Source organism: Felis catus, chromosome D2 (assembly GCF_018350175.1).
Source record: "Felis catus isolate Fca126 chromosome D2, F.catus_Fca126_mat1.0, whole genome shotgun sequence".
In the NCBI taxonomy this organism is placed as follows: Eukaryota; Metazoa; Chordata; class Mammalia; order Carnivora; family Felidae; genus Felis; species Felis catus.
In genome coordinates, this window is record NC_058378.1 from 16,124,361 (window position 1) to 16,147,179 (window position 22,819).

General features: G+C 49.4%; 1 protein-coding gene across 7 annotated transcripts in view; it reads left to right on the plus strand.

Moving 5' to 3' along the window:
- The window catches only part of SIPA1L2 (signal induced proliferation associated 1 like 2), a 223,951-nt gene that overhangs the window by 177,495 nt on the left and 23,637 nt on the right, over positions 1-22,819 (plus strand). For 6 of the 7 annotated variants that reach the window (XM_023240409.2, XM_023240411.2, XM_023240412.2 and 3 more), the window contains exons 11-18: positions 2,401-2,658; positions 4,397-4,480; positions 6,096-6,196; positions 6,597-6,700; positions 8,727-9,106; positions 16,445-16,669; positions 20,012-20,165; positions 22,440-22,659. In XM_023240409.2, the coding sequence (XP_023096177.2) occupies positions 2,401-2,658; positions 4,397-4,480; positions 6,096-6,196; positions 6,597-6,700; positions 8,727-9,106; positions 16,445-16,669; positions 20,012-20,165; positions 22,440-22,659 (1,526 nt within the window). The remainder of the gene's footprint in view (positions 1-2,400; positions 2,659-4,396; positions 4,481-6,095; positions 6,197-6,596; positions 6,701-8,726; positions 9,107-16,444; positions 16,670-20,011; positions 20,166-22,439; positions 22,660-22,819) is intronic. The other variant, XM_023240410.2, reaches the window with a different exon arrangement.

Sequence of the window (22,819 nt, forward strand, 5' to 3'; positions counted from 1 at the left end):
GTTTGTAGTTCCATAAGGATGTCTGGGGGAAAAAATAATAATAATTATATACATATATATATATATAGAGAGAGAGAGAGAGAGAGGTATTATGGACATAACCAAGCTGTATACATCTAACACATATAGCTCGGTGAGTTTAGAGATAAGTAGACACCCATGAAACCATCATCATAATCAACACCATGAACATACCCATCGCCTCTGAAAGTTTCTTCCCATCCCACCTATGTATGTATGCACATATATGTCTCTTGACGTGGACCTTTCTTCACTCACTGCACTGAGCACTCTGTGGACCTTTTAATCTGATTTTATGTATCTTTTAGTTCTGGAGATTTTCTTGTATTGTTTCTTAATAATTTCCTCTCCACCCTTCTCTCTCTCTTTTATCTTTCTGGTACCTCTGTTAGGTAGACATTATTAGACTTTTTGGAATGAACTTTAATTTTCATATGCTCACCCTCCAGTAACGTTTTGGGAGAGCTCCTCAGTTTCCCTTACAGCTGTCTTTTTTTAAATTTTTTTTAACATTTATTTACTTTTTTTTTCTTTTCTTTTTTTTTTTTTTTAACATTTATTTATTTTTGAGACAGAGGGAGAGAGAGCATGAACAGGGGAGGGTCAGAGGAAGAGGGAGACATAGAATCTGAAACAGGCTCCAGGCTCTGAGCTGTCAGCACAGAGCCCGACGTGGGGCTCGGACCCACAGACCATGAGATCATGACCTGAGCCAAAGTTGGACGCTTAACCGACTGAGTCACCCAAGCACCCCTTTTTTTCTTTTTTTTTTTTTAAATTTTTTTTTCCTTACAGCTGTCTTAGTGGACTTTTTTATTTTGAATTTTAGCTGTCATGTTTTTAAATTTCAAAAGTTCCTCCTTCTTGAAGGATATGGTTGGTCAGTGAGCCTCACACAGGGTGATTGGGTGGCTTATATCTAATATACATCTCATGGTCTTTTCTCTAGAGGGAGATCCTCATCCGCCTTTGTGGGGTGATCAGCATTATGAAGCTGGGTTTGGAGTAAGAAGAAATGACTGTAGGTCTCATTTTCCAGTGAGACTTTCACTTAACCTTTTGTTTTCGGCCGTGCTTTTCCTCTGTGTCTGGATCCCGTCAGGTGGCGGTCCCTCGACCATTGTTCCTGCCCCCTAGAGGCAGGGGTGGTAATCGCCTGAATGGACCCGAGCCGCCCAGTGTCAAACTTTTCTTTTGTGTACTCTTCTAAATAACCCCCACCTCTTAAGCGTTCTCCCTCACTCCTGCCTCCTGTGCTGCCTGATGCTCCCTGTCCCTGCACCTGCTCGGGGTTGTGCGAGGGGGATGGTCTCATCTCTCCTTGTCTCCCTCTGCACACCCTTGGGTTTTGCCTTCCTCTGCTCCGCTAAACCTTTAGCACTGTTCCACTGGCCTTTCGTCTTTGATTGCTGAAGTTTACAGTTTCAGTTGTCTCAATTTTTGTAGATGGTCAAGTTTGTGTCTATTTCCTGTTCTCTTTGTTGTTGCATTATGATTTGGACAAGAGGCTGAAACGTTCTTCTACCATCCTGAGAATAGAAGTCTCCTGTTTAAAGAACCATGTTACCCTAGTAGGTTTCTCAAGGGGTGAATATTACCAAGTTTTTACGTTGACTCTGGAATGACTGGGGAGAGGCACCAGCACTCAGATTTGAAACTTACCCAGGCTTCCCGTGTCCTTGCCAAACGGCGCCAGTTGGTTTCACGGGCCAACTTTGTCAAGTTAATAGTACTGTGTGCACTGTGTAATTAGTGAGAAACTTGAGAGATGTCTCACTTAAATCATATTTTGAGGCTAACAGGTTCCTGACTGGTCATTTGAGCACACGAGAGAGCATTCCAGGAGACGACGTTCTGGGAGCTGTAGCGCTAGTTTCAGAGAGTGACTGTGTAACTCAGACCCACACTGTGACGGGATGGGCACTCGGGTTTCCCCTGGACTGTGACAGCTTTTACTAATTTTATTTTCCACTGTTCTCAGACTCCATAGAAGAAGTGACATGCGACTAATTCCCGGTTATAGAACTGTACTTCTCTTGACCCTGTTCAGATGGTATAGGAGGCATTTTTTATCTGTTAAAGTTTGTTTATTGCCTGTGTTCACTGTGCACGATGTCACGTGTGCAAATTGGTTAAAGATACGTTCGAGACTAAGAAGTTCGCGAAAGACGTAGAGAGGGTATCTGCCATAAACCAGAATCACCAGCGTGATACCAGATCCTACTGGTTCATACTGGAGCATAAACAGAGGCACCAGAAGCCAGGGATACTCCTTAGGGTGCATGGCTCTCCTCCGGTCTCTGCAAGCCGCCGGCAGCCGTGCTGATGGCTCGGCGCCCAGCCTCCCTCCCTACTCATCCGCTCTTCTCGGCCCCACAGAGGGTGTTCGGAGCTCTGCCGGATCCCCATGGTGGAGTACAAACTGGACAGTGAAGGCACCCCCTGCGAGTACAAAACGCCCTTCCGGAGGAACACCACGTGGCACCGCGTGCCCACGCCCGCCCTGCAGCCGCTGTCCAGGGCGTCCCCGGTGCCCGGCACGCCCGACCGCCTGCAGTGCCAGCAGCTGCTACAGCAGGCCCAGGCTGCCATTCCCCGGAGCACCTCCTTCGACCGGAAGCTGCCAGACGGCACGAGGTAATGCCGATGCCCTTTCTCCAGGGACGGCGCTTATCAGACCCTGGGGCTGGAACTTGACGTTACAGGGAGACACTTCGGCTTTGGCTTGATGGGTTCTGGGTTGGCCTGTTCTGAACAAGCGGGCCAGGCAGGCGGCAGGGCGGGCCCCGGATGGGGTGGTGCCTGGGATCTGTCCCCGCCCCTAGCCCAGCGCTGGTGCCGGTGGCACGCAGGTTCTGTTCCAGATGCGCCCACCAGGGCGGCGACTTTCTCTCCGTCCTGGTCCTCCTGGTCACCTTGCTCCCTAAACCTTACGGGGCACGAGAACGGGGAAGGCATTCCCAGGAGCCTCTAGATGAGCGCAGGCAGTTTTAAGTATAAATAAAACTGCAAACTGGGGGACCGAATCCCATCTTCCTAATGTAGTATTTTAAGTGTAGCATTTTAAGAGGTCCCAAGGTCATTAGCACATCTTCACTTTGTTCCTCTTATTTTAAGCAAGTTGAGTTAAACTTCAAGTTAATTTTTCAATGACAGAATGTGCTTGTTTAAAAGTTGGCATTAGAAGCTGGTGAGAATTTTTAGGTGCATAATTTGCATTAGGTAGTTTTAAGGGAACAAAATGGTAAATTTGGCTTTTTGTGGTTAAAGCAGTTGATTTCTCCCGCTTTAGTTTTCGTTTTCTCGTAACTTACGGGCCATGGAGAGGCTGTGAGTTTGTGCAGAGTGGCTGGTGGGGCTCTGGTATCTATTAGAGCGTTGGAAACAAGGATGTTGAGCCGGGCTGCTCACCCTCTCCCCACTCCGATTTCCTCATCTGAAAAATAAACCCAGTAATAAGAGAGGACCTCTTCAGGGCATTATGAGGATAGAATCAGTCAATACGTGCAAACCGCTTAGAACCATTCCTGGCACATAGTAAGCCTATACAGGTATTAATGACAATTAGATTAAAACATGAGGTCTTTCTCCAGTTTATTCTTTATAGGTTGAATGCAGGAACGATGTGCCTTTAATTTGGCATTAAATTATCTTGGCTCTGGGCCTCCTCGCTCAGATGTCTGCTGAGTTTATAAACTCGCCATATTCAAAGAAGTGCACGTGGTTAGCCCAGGTAAAAGGGCAGCATGTGGGAGGGACGGGGTCTCCAGAGCCTCCCTTTTTAATGCAGAATGTAGTAAATTATAGGGAAAAAACCTGGAGCGTTCTAGCAACAAAATGGAAACCTGGCAAGCACATCTTTATCAAGTGAGCTCTCAAGGGTCATACTTATTTTGGTGTATCTGAAATAAATAGGATTGCATTCAACAGATGTATGAAAAAAAAGGTTTTGACCAATTTAGGGTTTTCCCTCCGCATAGATTGCAAATATAGGACCCGAACGTGCCTTGCATGAAGCTTTATAGAACAAATGGTAGTAATGTTTTCATAATTCTGTATTCTTGGGGGATTGTGTGCTGTCCTTCCATATTTCACCAGAATCATTCTCTGCACTTTAAGTCTTCAGATGGTGAAGGCTTGTTCCTGCCACATCTCCTTCCTGTGATAAATGGCCACCTAATGTCTCTGCCCCCCCCCCCCCATTCCTGGTGTATTTGCCCACGGTTTATTCTGTTTCACGCTGCGATGCGAATTTCTTCCTTTTCTCTGTCATTGTAAGATGAGTTTATTTGTAAAACAAACTGGGCCCGGTTGCCACGTTGGCCGCTGTGCAGGCCCCTCGGTGCCCCATTAATAATTCTAGTTACTGTTCCAGAAGTTCGCCCAGCAACCAGTCCTCCTCCAGCGACCCCGGGCCTGGTGGCAGCGGACCCTGGAGACCGCAGGCGACATATGACGGGTACTGCTCAGTCTTACCTCCTTGCTGGCCCCTGGGCGGGACCTGGTCAGTAACTCACTGAAGCGTGTACTGAGTGCCTGCTGTACATGGGGCCACTTGGGGGGGGGATATAAAAAAGCCAGGCAGGCTTGTCATAAGTCACTCGTCCAGGCCAAGCAGCTCGTCATGTCTGTGTACGCCGAGCTCATTTGTCCATATTCTGAGCCTGTGTGTTTTTTCGTCTTAATAAGGAAAGTCTTTTTGAAAATGAAGGGTTAGGGGACTCTCTAGGCAGTGGCCCTCGGGAGTTTTCCCCTGACTTAAGTTGCTGACGAGGAGCAAATTCACAGCCTCTCTTGGAAGTGCTTTTTCTCTGAAGCGCAGCCCGACATCAGAGAAGTCAGGTAGAGTGCTTGGCCGTCTTTTCCTGCCTCCTGTTTGAGAACAGTGGTGGGGGGGGGGTGCTCACACACGCAGCTGAGGACCGTCCCCGGTAGCGTGCGTGTGTGTGTGTGTGTGTGTGTGTGTGTGTGTGTGTGGTGTCCAAGAGCCGGCAGGTCAGGTCGAGCCCAAGGATGCCCGAGGTCTGCTGAACCGACAGATACAGACACCCAGGAGAAACATCCAGCAAAGTCAGGGACGAAAAGGGTGAGGGTGGTGTTCCTGACAGCATCTTTTTGCACGTACTGGTTTTTTTTTTTTGTTTTATTTATTTTATTTTATTAATGTTTATTTTTAAGAGAGAGAGAGAGACAGAATGCAAGTGGGTTAGGGGCAGAGAGAGAGGGAGGCACAGAATCCGAAGCAGGCTCCAGGCTCTGAGCTGTCAGCACAGAGCCTGACACAGGGCTCGAACCCACGAGCCGTGAGATCACGACCTGAGCCGACATCGGGCGCTCGACCGACTGAACCACCCAGGCGCCCCATGCCACGTACTGTTTTGCAGTTGAGTCTGGAGAGGAGAGAACCGCCAGGGCAGAGAAGGGCAGAGAAGGGTCTTGCTGGGGGAACAGCAGCTTCGTTACTGCTCTCACAGAAGCAGAGGGAAATGTCTCTCCCTGGATCCCTTTGGTTTAGGCTTAGCAGTCGATGTTTGTAACCAGATTCTGTAAGTGAGAATCGTTTTGTAACAGGAAGAAGTTTCCCGTCCTTTATTTCTTTTGTAGAATTACGTTGCCCTCTTTGGGGTTTTCATACCACGGAGTCCACCGAGATGTAGTCTAGAGCGAAACAGTCTTACTTTCTTGTCCTTAAAATCATTAATATAAAGAAGTATCGGTTCCATGTATTCTCAGCAGGAAGGAAAGCGGAAGAAAACGAAACAGAAGCAGTGAGCTCCTCCTTGGCTTACTGGGGACAGGTTTTCTGACCCTGGACAGCCCTCCCACCTACTGGCATGGGCAGCCCTTTCGTGTCTGTAAATGGCTGTCATCCAGGTGCCTCTGTTGAGCCGGCAGTGACACCATAGGGTCCCCGATTACAGCCGCTTGAAGCACTCCTGGCAGGGCCGGGCCGGCACACGACTTCTGCTGAGGGCTCCCCCCACCGCGCCCCCATTCCGGAGCAGCACCCCCAGGGGATGTGTCCGCGGATGCCCGGCCGGCCGGCCGGCCACTCAGCTCTGTGGTCTTTGCAGGTGCCAGTCTCCCCTGCTGCTCGAGCACCAGGGCGCGGGCCCTTTGGAGTGTGAAGGAGCCAGGGAGCGGGAGGAGGTGCTGGAAGGAAGCAGGCATCTGGGTAATGAGAAACCCGGCTGGTAAACTGGCCTTCCTCCGTGCTCTTCAACCCCGTTCCCTCCTTCCTCCTGTCGCTTGTTTACTTGTTCGTTCGTCCGTTGGCTCAGCCCACTTGGTGAGCACTGTCGTGGGAGCAAGCCCGTGTCGTCGGCGGGGTCTTCCGACGCCACGGGGCACCTCGTCCTGGGTGGTTGTGCTTGTGGTACCTGTGGCAACGGAACATTGACCTTCTGGTGGTGGTCCCGCCCACCCTGGGGGTGTATCCGCTGGGGAGACCAGAAGGGTCTAGAACCACAGTCCCGCTCGTTGTCTCCACACCATTTTGTTCGGCTTCTGTGTTGCTTTGCTGTCTCGTTAACACTAAAAACCAGATATTCTCCTCTTCTCTCTTTATGTGACAGAAACCAAATGGCATGGCCCACCCTCCAAAGTCCTGAGCTCCTATAAGGAAAGAGCCCTGCAGAAAGATTCAAGTTGCAAAGACTCCCCCAACAAGCTTTCCCACGTAAGTCCTTCATCTGTAAACGCCCCTCTCACGTGGCCGGCCTCATGCATCTCCGCACACGTCGCGTGAGGATCCAGGGACTCGGTGGCAGGTCGTCTACCTCCCAGGTCTCTTGGAGGCGAGGTGAAAACAAATCTATACATAAGTTACATTTTCTTTTCCCTCCTTGATTTCTAAAGAACTTCAGAGAAAGGCCACACGGGAAATTACTGGCAAAGCCAAGACTATGTCCTCCAGCCTTTCGATCCGTGACATCTGGCATCGCGGTTACTAAACCACAGTCCTGTTTTTATGGTCAACGGTTTACGCCCTTGTGGGCGGTGCCAGAAAGTGCAAAGCAGCATACCCTGCCCAGAGCTGGCCGCGTAATGATTCACGGTACTACTCGTGGCCGCTGACTAGCGGTCAGCAGCGAGGACTGACCTGTAGTGCTCCAGAGCGCCCGGCATGGGCTCCCGGGCATTGGCACATGCCGTTCCATGCATTAGCACATGCCGTTCCATACAGGCGGCCGTAGCTCAGTGAGGCAGAACTTCCTGTCACATGCGAAAACGTGACCTGTTGGCCGTTGGCCAAAAAAAGCCAACATTTGAAACTAGCTTAGTTTTGAGAGCTTGCAGGTGAAGAAATTTTATCATTTCCTGACCTGAGCTGCTTTTTCCCCTCTTTGTTCGGGAGTCACTGGCGAGCCCTACAGCCGAGTGCCCGGGGAACCCACGGGACCGTCCTTCCCTTAGCGATGTCAGGGCCTTGTCTTGAGCCAGCCTCACAGTAGCCATTGAATTCCACCTTGACAAATCTCTGACGGTGGTGTAAGACCCCTTTAGGAAGGCAGGGGGAGGAGTAGACGTGAGAACAGCAGTGTGTGCTAAAAAGGTCAGGGGGGCGTGCTTAAGGATCTGACGGACGGCAGGAAGGAGAAAAGGCCAAACCGCTTTAAGGTAGATCAGGGCATGAGTTGGCCTCATGATGCCAGCCCTTGGCTCCTGCTTCAGGCCTTGTCCGTTTTCCCAGGCTCTGAAGAGAAGCCAGTCGGTATGATTCCCTGAGTCAGATGCTCTCTTTGCTTTGTGTCTTCCAGAGACTGCAAGGAGAACCCCTTCTCATTAGCACCGGGGGCATACGGTGACTCCGGCTCCCTCAGAGAAGTCACTTGTATTAGATTGCGCTTCGCGGTGGCAGCGTGCGGCCGTGCATTATCTCACTGGGCCCGCGCATTAATCATCGGAGCCCAGTATTGTGAGCACAGGGAGGGGCTAAGTGACCGGACACCATCCCACCGCTGTGATTCAAACCCGGGTCTTGTGCCCGAACCCAGGGCTGGCACTGCAATTTGTCACAGGAGAGCTTTCTTGATAAAAGACTGCTCTCCTCTCTGTGCTAATTTTCCATGCGCCTCCCCGGTTTGTGTGACGTTTGTTGATTATTTTCCGGTTGGTGACACCGCGGCAACACTTTCATGCTTCACGCACGAAGAATCGAACAAAGGCTTGAGGAGATTCCCATGTAACTTAAGATGAGTTATGAGCCGGATTAGGAGTCTGGGACTTGTGCATAAAGCCAGGAGAGTTTTTAAAAGTGAATTCTAGGGGTGCCTGGGTGGTTCAGTCGGTTAAGCACCCGACTTCGGCTCGGGTCACGATCTCACGGTTCGTGGGTTCAAGCTCCACATCGGGCTCGGTGCTACCAGCCTGGAGCCTGCTTCCGATTCTGTGTCTCCCTTTCTCTCTGCTCCTCCCCTGCTCAGACTCTCTCTCTCTCTCTCTCAAAAATAAATAATAAAGATTAAAAAAAAAATTAAAAAAAAATAAAAATAAAAAAATAAAAGTGAATTCTAAAAACACAAAAACAAAAACCCATAAAAGTGAGTTCTGTCATTCATCGTCTCACGTTGCGGGACGCATCCAAAGGGTCCCGGGGGGGATCCTCTGGCCTGTAGCTCTGTGAGTCTGGGCGAGAAGAAGTTTCACAAGGAAGCAGAGCCTGGGGTCTGTTTGACGCCCCTCCGTTTCTCTCTCTTCTCCAGATCGGAGACAAAAGTTGCTCCAGTCACTCAAGCAGCAACACGCTGTCCAGCAACACGTCCAGCAACAGCGACGACAAGCACTTTGGGTCCGGGGACCTGATGGACCCGGAGCTGCTGGGGCTCACCTACATCAAAGGGGCCTCCACGGACAGTGGCATCGACACGGCCCCCTGCATGCCCGCCGCGGTCCTGGGCCCCGTGCACCTGGCGGGCGGCAGGGCCGTGATCCACAGCCGCGCCGAGCAGTGGGGCGACCCGGCCGACCTCCCGGGGCCTGACGGCGAGGCGGCGAAGATGTACGCGGTGCACGGCTATGCGCCGGCCGGCAGCGCGGCCGACGGCAGCGTGGGCGACCTCAGCGAGATCTCGTCTCACTCCAGGTCAGTGCCCCTGTGCCACTGGCCGGCACCGGCGAGGGGGCCCATCCGGTCCTGCTGGGGGCGGGGAGGGGCCCCGGGATGGGAAGGGCGTGTGCCGGCCCGGTGGGCCGGCCCCCTGCGTGCCCGGCCGTGTGACTTCAGAGGAAGGGCTCATGTCTCAGGTCCGACCGTGAAATGCGCACCCCGGGAAGTCACTCGCGTGGGGTGTCGCTACCCTTCTCTTTAAATCGGAGAGAAAAAGCTGCACAGCGCAGTTGCTCGCTCCCGTAGGCACTGACCTCTCTCCCAGTTCGGCTTGTTCCTAAGTTTTTAGAAGTGGTGGCAAGCGAGGCGGCCCTCAGGCTGCAGCGCACGGTAATTCAGGGGGCTGTGCGCAGCTCCCTTAGATGGAGGCCGTGCCCGCTGAGCTGTGTCCCGGAGTCCCCTTTACCGAAAGGGGGGACCCGAGGTCCGAAAGTTCGTTCAGATGATTGGTTCGGTTTTTTAAAACAAAGACTAGCTGCATTTAACAGGATGCTATTCTGAGGTGTAGATGTTTAACACACGGTTACGAGTGGTTTTAAACTCCTTGTGTGTGTGTGCGTGCATGTGTGTGTGTGAGACATATGTCTGTACAACATTTCAAAAACCCATCTAGTCTGTGATTTCTGCCTTCAGAGACTAGATGGAGAAATCCATTTGTTCAGAGGTGGCTGTGGACAGACTTTAACCACACCGGCTACCCTGATCTCCCTCTTGCCTGCGAGGCTTCCTAACCCAGCTCCCAGCTACTGTGGGACTTGCCCCCAGAGCCTTTCTCAAGGCCACTGCTGCCCTCCCCCTCCCCCCAGTCTGCCGCCAGACCTTCTCCCTTTGTCACACAGCCACCGCCAGGGGATGGGGACCTCACGGAGTCTCAGCTGGGAGCCACGTTGGACAGACCCACACGCAGTCAGTGGGCACAAACAGGAGTAGCCGTGGTCAGGTTCTCAGTGCCAGCGTGCAGAGCATCTCGGCTGTCTCCCCCAGAAGTCGTGGAAAATTCTTTACGTCAGACTTGCGCATGTGCGCACATACTCACTGCTGCGGTCCCGCGTTTATTGTCCTGTGGCTAACACCTTCCTCAGTGTCTTACTTACCGCGTGTGTCACTCGAGGGCGTTTATGTTACAAGTCAAAGAAGACCCTCCCCCCCCCCCCCCACTAATCGGTTCACACAACAAAGGCAGTATTGTGGCTCATGTAACAGAAAAGTCCAGAACCGTCAAGGTGCTGCTGCAGCTCGCTTGATAACCACCCAAGACTGGACTGCCCCCATCATTAGGCTTGACGTGATAGGCCCCGAAATCATGGTGGGAGGATCCTCTTGGCTGAATTTGGCCGTGTCGCCTGTAGGCCCCCCGAGCTCACACTCCTTTGTCCACAGGAAGAAAGTGTGGTTCTTGTCTAGTTTCAGCAGAAACTCTACCCCCCCCCCACCCCAAATATCTCCTCACACTCCCTTGGCGTTCACCACCATTGGTAGGGGACACCATGTCTGAGGCAGGAGGCAGCTGAGGGGTGGTGAAGACAGCTGCTTCCCCAGAAGAAATCGGGGTATTGTTACACCAGTAGAAGGGGGAGCGGATGCCAGGCAGGGGAGTCCTAACTGTCCATCCACCCCATACTCTGTCTTCTTCTACGGAGGCAGATGGAGTGTAGGATGCGGAGATTGTTTTCAAGATAGACATTCTTACCACTGTTTACCAGTTCTCTTACTAACTTGACTTAAAATATGTTTAGGAATAAATAAATAATATAGGAGTATTAGCAGTGACTTCGGTTACCTGCATTATTCCTATCCTAATTTCAGGGACAGTTGAAAATCGGCCATACTTACAGAAATCATCTCGGGATTCCACCCGCTTCTAATGTCTCGTTCAGAGTTGACGAGACTTGTGACACGGCTGACTTCGCGATACCTTGTTAGACAAATGTAATTGGCATCGCAGATGGAACTGTGTCGTACTATTAAGGAAAATTTCTGTGGAACCTGCTTCTCAGAGCACCTTCATTTGTAAATAGAGGTAGGGATATTTATAGGATTTGAAGGAGATTTTGTTGAATACCTGAACCATTCGTTAATTTAGTGGGTTAGGCTATTAGAAAGTATATGAGAGTGCAAGATTGAATTTCTGATGGATTTGCCTTTTTTTCTACCTCTTTAAACTGAGTGCGTCCACAGCTGTTGTGGAAATGATATATGTTGAGGGACTAGGAGCCGTTCCCACCTGGCTGGGTTTTTTCTCACAGTCGTTCGCTGACGGTGACTCTGAGGCCACGTTTCAACTTACACTGTAGGCTTTTGCTCAGTAGGAAATTAAGTCAGCAAATTGAATCTTTTGAATACTTCCTCCTGTCTGTCCTCTGACCTGTGCAGAAGAACTAGAGAAAATCAGATTTAAAATATTTTGACATTTTTAAAATATTCAAAATATTTAAAAATTTTAAATGTTATTTTATGTATATGTGAAATATATATTTTGTTTTTGAATTCTGTATTAAATATATCAATATTTTACACTTCCTTATTTATTTTAATGTTTATTTTTGAGAGAGCGAGAGAGAGAGGGAGACACAGAATCCAAAGCAGGCTGCAGGCTCTGAGCCGTCAGCACAGAGCCTGACGCGGGGCTCAAACTCAGAACTGTGAGGTCCTGACCTGAGCCAGTGGGACGCTTAACTGACAGGAGTCACCCAGGCGCCCTGATATTTCACATTTAAAATATTTAAAATGAGATTTAAAGTCTCTGAGGGTGGAAGGAAAAGGAATTTTGCTCAGTAAGGCCTCTGTCCGATTCTGCAAGCCCGAAAGGGCCTGTGTGTCTGTGGTGATGAAATCACCAGCCCCCTACTTTCTCCTCTGGTCCTCTTTGGGCTGGGAGCTGAGGCCCAGTGCCTGGCGGTCTGGGCTACGACTGGGAGCACCCCACGTAGGAGAAAGAGCAGAATAAACCTGGGCAGGGGCTGACACCAGGGCTGAGCACCTGGCGAAGATCACAGCCCCGGCCCCCATGCCCTCTGTACCCCATCCCGTGTTTTAGTTTCTTTTTAGCCCTCACCCAGAGCTGAAATGGTTTGGGCCTATTATGCATCCCCCCGCATAAGAACTTAGCTCTGCCTCCCCTCACTGGAGCGTCCTGTTTGGAGGCCAGAAGGCACTTGGCCTGCCTCGTTCACTTGGTAGCCACAGCACCCGCTACACTGGTTTGCACAGGGTAGGCCTTGGAATACGTGGGAGACGAGGAGGGCTGGGTAACCCCTTACCGATTGAGTTCATAAACCCACTGGGGATTTCTGCTAGAGAAGTAGGGTGCACCTGGGATCAGCTGCTCCCAGTTCCCAGTTTCAGGAGGCCCGATCAGTGGGTGGCACACACTTAATACTCTAGTTCTGCTTTTTTGCACGACTGCCACACTCTCCCCCCCCCCCCCCCCCCCCCCCCCCCCCCCCCCCCCCCCAGCGCTCACACACTTAACTTCCCAGCAGACGTCCGGGAGGAAAGAAGCACAGAGTTGTGTGTATGGTAGGATTGCAGGACTGTGCGGAGGGAGACAGAGGACTTCAAATTCTTTAAGACAAGCTTCCGTGGCGTAGGGCAAAAACAGGCGGGGGGAGGGGTGTGCAGAGGTCATCCAAGATGGGACCCCAGGGGTTTGCAGCCTGCTTTCTCTGCTGCTCAGACCTTTAGTGCAGCAAACCCATTTTCTTCTGCCAGGGGAAGGCGCTTAGGTAAGAGCTCAGAACACAAAGCAGGATTTGTATCAGCCTAACCAAGGTTCTGCAAAGTGAAATAAGTCAACTGCAAAAAAATAATAATAATTTCATGTTCTGGATTCTCCTGCAGAATGGCTCATAGCATCCCTTGTATATCATTATTCATACCCTTCTCTTAGTAGCAGTGATGGGAATCTGGCGGGTGAAACTCTAAAATAAGAACTTTAGTCTAGAAGGCAAGGATTCATGAAAAGCTTACTGCCAACATTCTAGAATATTTACCCATTTCAGAGAAAACTTTGATAATGATGTCACTGCTGCTAAGCATAGATTTTTGCCATGTTGCTCATCAAATCGATTTGGTGAATTTGCTCTTAGAGTTTAGTGTTTAAATATTTTATACTGGTGGGGTGCCTGGGTGGCTCAGTCAGTTAAGCGTCTGACTTCGGCTCAGGTCATGATCTCACGGGTCGTGAGTTCGAGCCCCGCGTCGGTCTCTACGCTGACAGCTCAGAGCCTGGAGCCTGCTTCGGATTCTGTCTGTCTGTCTGTCTGTCTCTCTCTCTCTCTCTCTCTCTGCCCCTCCTCCACTTACACTCTGTCTCTCTCTCCTTCAAAAATAAACATTAACAAAATTTTCTAAAATATAGGAGTATGATAGAGAGCTTGCCACCAATTCTCAAATGGTTCAGAGAGGGATATATGTAACAAGATAGTAACAGTGAATGTAGGTGAAGGATATAGGGATGTGTTTCTACTATTTGTATACCTTGTCCGTCGATCTGAAGTTTCTCAAAATTCGCAGCTTAGGTGGAAATCTCCAGGCCTCCATCTACAGACCCCATATGTTGGGAGTGTATCCCCGGGTGTATACCCGGTAAATGGAAAGAGTTCAAAGCTCCCTTTCTCAGTGCTCCTTGCTTCTTCCTTGGGTAGCTCGGGGCATGGGAAGGCAGTGACATATCTTCCCCCAGAGTCCACGATTTAGAGCCCAGATGGAAGGAGTTTTGAGCCACGCTCAGGAACACCAGACCCACCACCCGTAGCTGAGTTACTTCATAGTAGTAAATGAGGTGTTTTGGTTTTTTTTTAATGTTTGTTTATTTTTGAGAGAGAGAGAGTGCAAGCGCGGGGGGCGTGGGGCAGACAGAGAGAGGGGGACACAGAATCCGAAGCAGGCTCCAGGCTCTGAGCTGTCGGCACAGAGCCTGACGCGGGGCTCGAACTCATGACCCACGAGATCATGACCTGAGCCGAAGTCAGACGCTTAACTGACTGAGCCACCCAGGCGGCCCTGTTTTGTTTGTTTTTTAATTTTTCATATACCACAGTGCCTCCAACACGTAAACCCTCCAAAGTGAGTTGGTTTATTTTGTTACCCTCTTTCCTTCTGAACGTTTATAAAAAGCCCATTTTAATAACCATTCCTCATTTTGATTTTTTTCTTTTACTTCCTACCTTGTAGGATACTTAACTCTATACACAGGGTTTTCCGAAAGGTAGCGCTCATCGGGTTTCAGAATAAGGTTAATATTTCATCCTACCAGAAAGCCTGCCACCCAGGGAGCCCTACGGTAAACTCTTTGAATAGCAAGTACTCCTACTTATGGACAACTCGTTTGCGTGCATCACTAACAAAAATTGACCTTCCTGTAATGCCTGCTCTGTGGCATGTATTGTTGTAAGTGCTTCGCTAATATTAACATAGTCTTCGGAGCAGTCCTTTGAGGGGAGGCCCTGTTACAGCCCCTTTCACAGATGAGAAAACTGAGGTTCAGAAAGCCTCCCCGGGTCTCACCGGGGAGTTAGCATGAAGACACAGCCAGTCCGGCCCCGGGGTCCTCAGAGGGCCCTGGCGTGTCAACTTTCCTGAAAGTGAAGCCCTCCTTGCTTTCTGAATTCTGGCACTTATCACTGCAGTTTGTCATTTGTCACGAAACTTTCTGTTGTCAGTTCTTCCTGAATTAAAAAAGATCTGTAGGCTTTTCTATTTCTTTTTTATTTTTTTTTTTTCAACGTTTATTTATTTTTGGGACAGAGAGAGACAGAGCATGAACGGGGGAGGGGCAGAGAGAGAGAGGGAGACACAGAATCGGAAACAGGCTCCAGGCTCTGAGCCATCAGCCCAGAGCCTGACGCGGGGCTCGAACTCCCGGACCGCGAGATCGTGACCTGGCTGAAGTCGGACGCTTAACCGACTGCGCCACCCAGGCGCCCAGGCTTTTCTATTTCTGTGGGCAGGTTATACTGTCAGCGGGGAGTCCCTCTGGCCTTAGTAGCTCAACTGCTGACTTCAAACAATTTTTGTTGCAATTTAGGGATTCCATCATTTCAGTAGTAGTTTGTTGTTGGGTCACGTGATCGCGCAGCAAACGCGCATACGACCACCAGATGCGGAGTTGGCCTTGCGGTGTCAGAACCCACTCCCATGCCCTTCTCTTCTCCCTGGAGGGAGCCTCTAGCCGGCTTTCCTCGTCCCCCTCCCCTCACCTCTCCTCACTGTTTTCCGAACTGAATACCTGCGTTCCTGAGCAACCTTGTCCCGTTTTGCCTGTTTGTAAACTTTATTTAAACATGGAACCGGGGGCGCCTGGGTGGCTCAGTCGGTTAGGCGTCCAACTTCGGCTCAGGTCACGATCTCGCGGTCCGTGAGTTCGAGCCCCGCGTCGGGCTCTGGGCTGATGGCTCAGAGCCTGGAGCCTGTTTCCGATTCTGTGTCTCCCTCTCTCTCTGCCCCTCCCCTGTTCATGCTCTGTCTCTCTCTGTCCCAAAAATAAATAAACGTTAAAAAAAAATTAAAAAAAAAAAAACCATGGAACCGTGCGACATATTCTTTGTGGCTTGCTGCTTTTTCTATGTGAAGTCTGTGAGGTTCACCCAAGGTGTTGGCAACCTCGGTTCATTTGTTCAGAGTCTTCCCTTTATCCATTCTTGTTCATCGACTGGCCGTCCGTTTCGCCACTGATGATCCAGGTGGGGGGAATCGGGGACCTGTTACGATCAGCCCGCCTATCGCCATGGGTACCTGTTGCACACGTGCAGGGCTTTATCCAGGGCGCACGCTCAGGAGCGGAATTGCTGGGTCGTGTGCCACACAGGTGCACACCTTTACGGGTCGTGCCCAGACTGGTTTCCAAACCGTCTGCCTCACTTCTCACGCCTGCGGGCGGCGGGCGGGCACTCCTTACCAGCCGCTCCCGTTCCTGCCAGCGTGGGGTGCGTGCCCCGTACTTGTCGTGGTTTGCGTCGGCACCTTCCCGGCAGCACTTGACGTGGAGCACGTTCTTTTGGGTTTCCTCTCTTTCGGCGCATCGGTTTTAAGTATGTTGCTTATGTTTATATCTGATTTTCCTCTGATTGTTTTTAATATCCTTCCAGCCACAGGCGTACCGTGTGCACGTGAGCATCCTCGGCGCTGGGAAAATCAGGCACTCCCAACCAGGCCCACGGTGGAAGGACCGCCCCGTCTGCCTGCTTGGCTCGATTTTGCTGCCAGGGGGGAAGCACAGCGAGGCGAGGGGGTGGGGCGTGCCTGAGGTCCGGCAGCGTGCTGGCACTGATGAAATCTGGTTGTATCACAGCATTTGTCTGCTCTTCTCCTCAGCGGTTCACACCATTCAGGAAGCCCTTCTGCTCACTGTTCCAAAAATAGCGGGTCTCTGGATACGTCCAAAGTCTACATCGTGTCCCACAGCAGCGCCCAACAGGTCCCCGGGTCCACGTCCAAACCCTACCACAGGCAAGGGGCAGTGAGCAAGTACGTCATCGGCTGGAAGAAATCGGAGGGCAGCCCGCCGCCTGAGGAACCCGAAGTGACCGAGTGTCAGGGGTAAGGTGGCCAGTGGCTCTTCTCTACCCAGCCTTACACACCTTTTGGGGACGGACTAAGCGGATGCATTTTTCCCCTCGACAGAAATATATTTTCGAAGAAGGGATAACCTAGAAACATCCTTGTACATCTTCTTAAATGTTGGCATTTATGTTTCTCTTTCAAAGTCTTCTCTTTCCTTGAGTTTCATGTTTAAAAAGTGAAAGAAATCCCTGTTCTGTATTCTTCTGTCCAGAAAACTGCCTGCAATAGAAAAGTCACGGTCATGGGCTGTTGACAGTGTGAGGATAGAGTCTGTAAATAAACAAGTTCAAGGGCGATTTGAATCCCCCCCAGTGTCCCTGAGTGTTTCTTAAACTGGTTGTGTGACACCATCAAAGAGAAAGTATTCTACCCAATTTTAACATGACTTTGATTTCCCTTCCAGTTGTTTGGTTTTGTGGGGTCAGGTAGGGAGGGACGTGAGGTGCCTCTTGAAAAAGAGAAAAAAGATGCCGATAATCCGTTTTATAACACCTGTGGAAGCTCTGCTGTCTCTCTGAAGAGACAAGTTAAAGAAATCACATGTCAAGAACCCAAAACAAGGATGGTCAGAGCTATTTTCGTTGTTTGCTTATTTTTTATTTTATTTTTTAAAATTTTTTTGAATGTTTTTTTATTTATTTTTGAGAGAGAGAAAGAGAGACAGAGCAGGAGCAAGAGAGGGAGGGAGGGAATCCGAAGCAGGCTCCTGGCTCCGAGCTGTCCGCTCAGAGCCCGACGCGGGGCTCGAACCCACACCTGCAAGATCATGACCTGAGCCGAAGTCGGACGCTGAACCAACTGAGCCGCCCAGGCACACCCGTTTCCTTATTTTTAAAAGGACAGCCATGGGGAGCCTGGGCGGCTTAGTCAGTTGAGCATCCGACTCTGGATTTCAACTCGGGTCATGATCTCGCAGTTTGGGAGATTGAGCCCCACATCAGGCTCTAGGTTGACCGTGTGGAGCCTGCTTGGGAGTCTCTCTCCCTCGCTCTCTGCCCCTCCCCCACTTATCTCACTCGAATGCCCTCTCTCTCTCTCTCTCTCTCTCTCTCTCTCTCTCTCTCAAAATCAATAAGCATTTTTTAAAAATAAAAGGACAGCCTTAGGAAAAAAGAAACTCCCATGCACTAAACTGTGAGGCCATTGTGTCTGCAGCATCGTCACGTGTGGAGGGCGCACGGGGGGGCTGCCCTGATTTTCACAGAGCTCTTTTACGTCTTCAGCTTGGTTGATGAACTGACACCACTTTTTTTCCCAGAAAAAATGATCCCGCTTTTTAAATATGGAGAGCCTGCTGCTGCTCTCTAAACTAAAAGTCATTTTAGGGCTGAAATTGAACATGGAGTCTTTTTGTTAAAACACACACACACACACACACACACACACACACACACAAAACCCATCATGTCAATAATTGCAAACGAGGTATTTAGAAAGGAATTCAATAGTGATAGCCACACTTTGGGACCACAAATGCAGATTTCTCTTTCCTTTTTCTTTTTTTTTTTTTTAAGTAGGCTCCGTACCCCACGTGGGGTTTGAACTCACGACCCTAAGATCAAGAGTCACCTGCTCTACGGACTGAGCCAGCCAGGCGCCCCCATAAATGCAGATTTCTAACGATAACGTTGGTACTTCTGCCTATTAATCCGTCTCCTGAGCGCCTCACACAAATTCATCCGGAGCCTTCTGAGTTCTGTGTGAAAGCACTGTTTGAGGGCTCTCTGCAAGAGTCAGGGAGGGATGACAGGTGCCCATTTGGACATTTTGCTCTCCCGAGCCCCCCCAGAGTTTGTGCATTTGAACACACAGGTTTGAAGGCACGGCCTCTCAGTAAAAGAAGGGCAGAGTCAGGAGCATCGTGAGGAGGAGGTCTGGGCATGTGGGTGACAAAGCTTTACTTCCCCGCATCACACGAGGCTAGTGCTGGGATTTGAACCCGGGCCTCAGGCCGGATCTCTGTGTGCTGTGCCGTGCCCGTCCTGTGGGGGGGCACAGGCACCCCAGGGGCAGCAGGCACCCCAGGACTTGTCCAGCTAAGTCAAGTGCTCCTGAAACAAGGGAACACACTGTAATGTGGAAGCGATGAATCTAGAACACCTGCAGACAGCAGAAACAGCGTCCCACCTTATCACCAAAAGATGCTTTGAAACGGATGGGCCAAGTCCGGTGCGTTTGTGCCACAAAGGATTAGAGAATGTCAATGTCCCGTTGTACACAAAAGATAAAACTCTGAAGTTTCCAGTCATCTCTTTAACATCACATTGTGGAACCCTCCTTGACCCAACCTGACCTACCTCAGCAACAAAGCAAAAGCCAGAGAGACTTCCAGATAATCACTGTTAATTTTGAGCACGTCCGTGTGAGTTCCTTACCCTGGTAATTTCCCAGTGAGCTGTCGGACTGTGACAAGATGGCCTTGCCTCTCAAATAGAGTCATCTCAGTGACACATGACAATAACATACAGGTCTGTTGCCCTGTGGCCCTGGGCCATGGATTCCTAGAACATTGCATTTCAGGTCATGTGGCAAGTGCCGTTCACTGCTGACAGTACAGCCACTGATGATTCACTGTGTCCTCCGGAATGTTCGCTTCCTCGGATTGAGTTTCCAGAGTAAACTTTTAAAAATCGAGTCCCTGGTTTTCTCCCTGGAAAAGAGCTGAAAACAGTAATTCCGCTAGACAGTCTTTTGTTGTTCGTAAATACATTTTTATATCCTGATAATTAAGGGAGACAGCTGCTTTATTTATCCAAACGGCTTTGCGGAATTGCCAATAATAAAACGTGCTTGGCACACGCCTGAATCGATTACTCTTAAATTTCAGGCTCCCTCGGGTGCCTCTCTCTGTGTCGCCCGGGTGAGCTGGGGCAGTGCGGTCGTCTACCTGCGAGAGGAGGGTTCTCTCGAGTCTTCTGAGAAACGCAAGGAGGTGTTCCTGCAAAGGACATATGATAATCTCTGATGAATTATTGAAAATGTGTTTTCTGACAGATTGGGAAAAGAAAAAGCACGGCCTTAAAAAAAAAAAAAAAAAAGGCTATATTTTTTTTTCCCCATCCAGGGCTTCAAGGATCTGACTTGATTCTGAATTATTCAGAAATCTACCTTTAGAGTTGAGCTCATTTCACACGTGTAAAATGACACGGGGGTCTGGAGCAAACGCGGCAGTGACCTGACTCCATAATTAAGAATTGCGCGTAGGAGTAGGTGGTGGTGGAATCGGCGGATTTTAATCCTTCGGGTTACACGCGTTTTACAAATGGGCTGACCCCTCCCTCCTCTTAACTTCCCCTCTGCTTTGTTTCTGTGCAACAGGCTGTATGGTGAGATGGAGATCCTGTCCACGGCAACCCAGCACCAGACCGTGGTGGGGGATGCTGTTGCAGAAACTCAACATGTTCTGTCCAAAGAAGATTTTCTGAAACTGATGCTTCCTGACAGTCCGTTAGTGGAGGAGGGGAGAAGAAAGGTTAGCGACTTTCATGAGGCTTTGCAGTTACCAGAAATACCGAAGAAAAGTCTAAAGAGGCTCGGAAGTTTCCAGAGTCCCCCCTCGTGCGTTCTCTGTCATGACTCTACCTGGTACTCTGTGCATGGCTGACCGTTTTCAGGGGGTTTTTCTATCAGCAGGGCAAGCCCGGGGGAGGTGAGGAAGGGCAACTTTCTAGCATGGATGGAGAGGACAAGGGGCAGGCAGGCCTGGCCGAAAATCCCAGCTCCAGTGACAAGCAGCCATGTGACTCTGTGCAAGTGACTTGACCTCCCGGCCCAGGGTCGTCCTCTGAAAAAAGGAGACCATGAAACGTGTACCAGAGAGAAGAAATAACACAGCCACAGCCTCTTAGCACTGGTACATTCTGGGTGATCAGAGGCAGTAGCTATGAAATCCATACTACCTGACTTGTTACAGAAATCTGTCCTCTGCTCCAAGCCGGGCACTGTAAATATGACAGAGCATGCAGCACGCCGTCAGTCCCAAGGGAAGGCCAAGTGTCAGTCTTCTAAGCCAACTCACATTCGGTGGCACACCTTCATTCGTCACGTAGTAGACCCCCGCTAACGTTAGATCACTTCTTGTTAACAAGTTGTAGCTTCGCTGTTATTACAGTCTCTTAAACCACTTGGTTACGTAACAGAAAGGATTCGAAAGAACCTGCCGGTCATTTAGCTCAGTCTCCTCTTTTTGCAAGTTCCTGGGTCCCTATGTGGTGAAGTGAGAAGTTCATATAAATGTAGGGTGTCAGAGTCAGGAATGGAAGTCAGATCTTCTCCCTTCTCATCCAGTGCTCTCTCTCGTCCAAATGAAAAGAAAAACATACATATATATATATATATATATATATATATATATATATATATACATATGAGGCATTGCCATGTTGACTGGGATCAGGGTAAACACCAAGTCTGTGTGCTCCTGTCTTCTCTATAATAAAACAATACTGCAATTAACCTAATTGTGTTCTTAGAATAACACTCTAATTAGATACTACCTGAAAGCTGCTTTAATCTAATGCTCCTGTAATCATGTTCTGAAGAACCTGCTGGTGTGTGTGAAGAGGGAATCCCAGAAGAACTCGATCATAATGAGCCTCTTTTTTTTTTTTTTTTTTTTTCTAAACTTGTATCAAATCACATATACGGTACTGTATAAGCTTGGGTGCAGCCTTGTAAAAAGGGGCAGATAGCTGTTCTTTTCATAGAAATGAACTTCTCTCCTTGACGTGGGGTCCCCCCCCCCGCTTTCTAAGACGAATCACCTTCCTTTCATGGTGTAAATTTAACTTTGTAGTCAACACACATTCCAGTTGGACAGAGCAGACAGAATGGAAGGAACGCATACAATAGAAATATGTTTAGCTTTCTCGCTGCACTCACAAATGTAAATAGCCATTTCTGTGTTTGTTTGATGCAAACATTCTGGCTTTTACTATTGTTTATATAAAAGGAATGTGGTTCGGTATGCAGAAGACGAAGTTGGAAAGTCAGATCTGATTTAATTTTTTTGAGTAGTTTGACTGCTGCTTCTTGAGTAAGAATTCTCCCTACCCTGTCTGCGAGTTAACACAATAATTTCAGTGGTTCCCTTAAATCCGGTAATGATCGATTACTATACCTCCATTTTCAACAATTATAATAGACTCCTGTGGGGGATCGCTTTTAAGTAGACAAGATTTTACTGGACTGATAACCATTGCTTCTTGAACCTGCTTGTGTGGCCTAGAGAGCCTCAGTGTTCAAAATTGGTTTTATTTATTTATTTATTTTTTTTGGATGAGATTGAACCTCACATTGCAGTGGATTGATACAGAAATTGCCTGATATTAAAACGTAGTCATTTCAAATTAAAATCAAGCCCACGCTATGTGTGCTTTTGCATAACTGTGCCCGAAATGGCAACCTTCCATATTTCCAGGACCTGGCGGTGTTATAAGGTTATGGAGGTTCCATTTAACATTTCAGAATTAATAAAGCTGCCCTTGTCTAATTCATGATAGTAGTTCACAGAATGTCAAAGGAGGAAAACATTCAAATCCAGTAACAGCACCAGAGCCCTGGTGTGTTTGCCTAGATGACCCACGTGCCTGGTTTAGCATTCCTGAGCTAATGGTTGATGCCTGCCTGCCTAGGGAGAACTCAGAGATGCTATCACGGTGGTACTTGTATTGCTGGATTTAGTCAGAGAAATTCCATGCTTTCAACTCTTTTGTGTCTCTCTTCCCCCTTCTCCCCCCCACCCTAGTTTTCGTTCTATGGGAACCTGTCTCCAAGACGCTCGCTCTACCGCACCCTCTCTGATGAGAGCATCTGCAGCAATCGGAGGGGGTCTTCCTTTGGCAGTTCGCGAAGTTCAATACTTGACCAAGCCCTGCCCAACGACATTCTGTTCAGCACCACCCCACCCTACCACAGCACGCTGCCCCCCCGCACCCACCCGGCGCCCAGCTTGGGGAGCCTGAGAAGTAAGTGTGCGGGGGCTGAACTTCCGTACGCGGGGGCCCTTCGGGTTGTGCCCCGTAGAGATTTGGGAGGGGTTAGGTTTCTTTTTTAAGATACATATTATTTGGTGCATCTGCTTTTCTTTCCTTTTTTTTTTTTAATTTTTTTTCAATATGATACAAG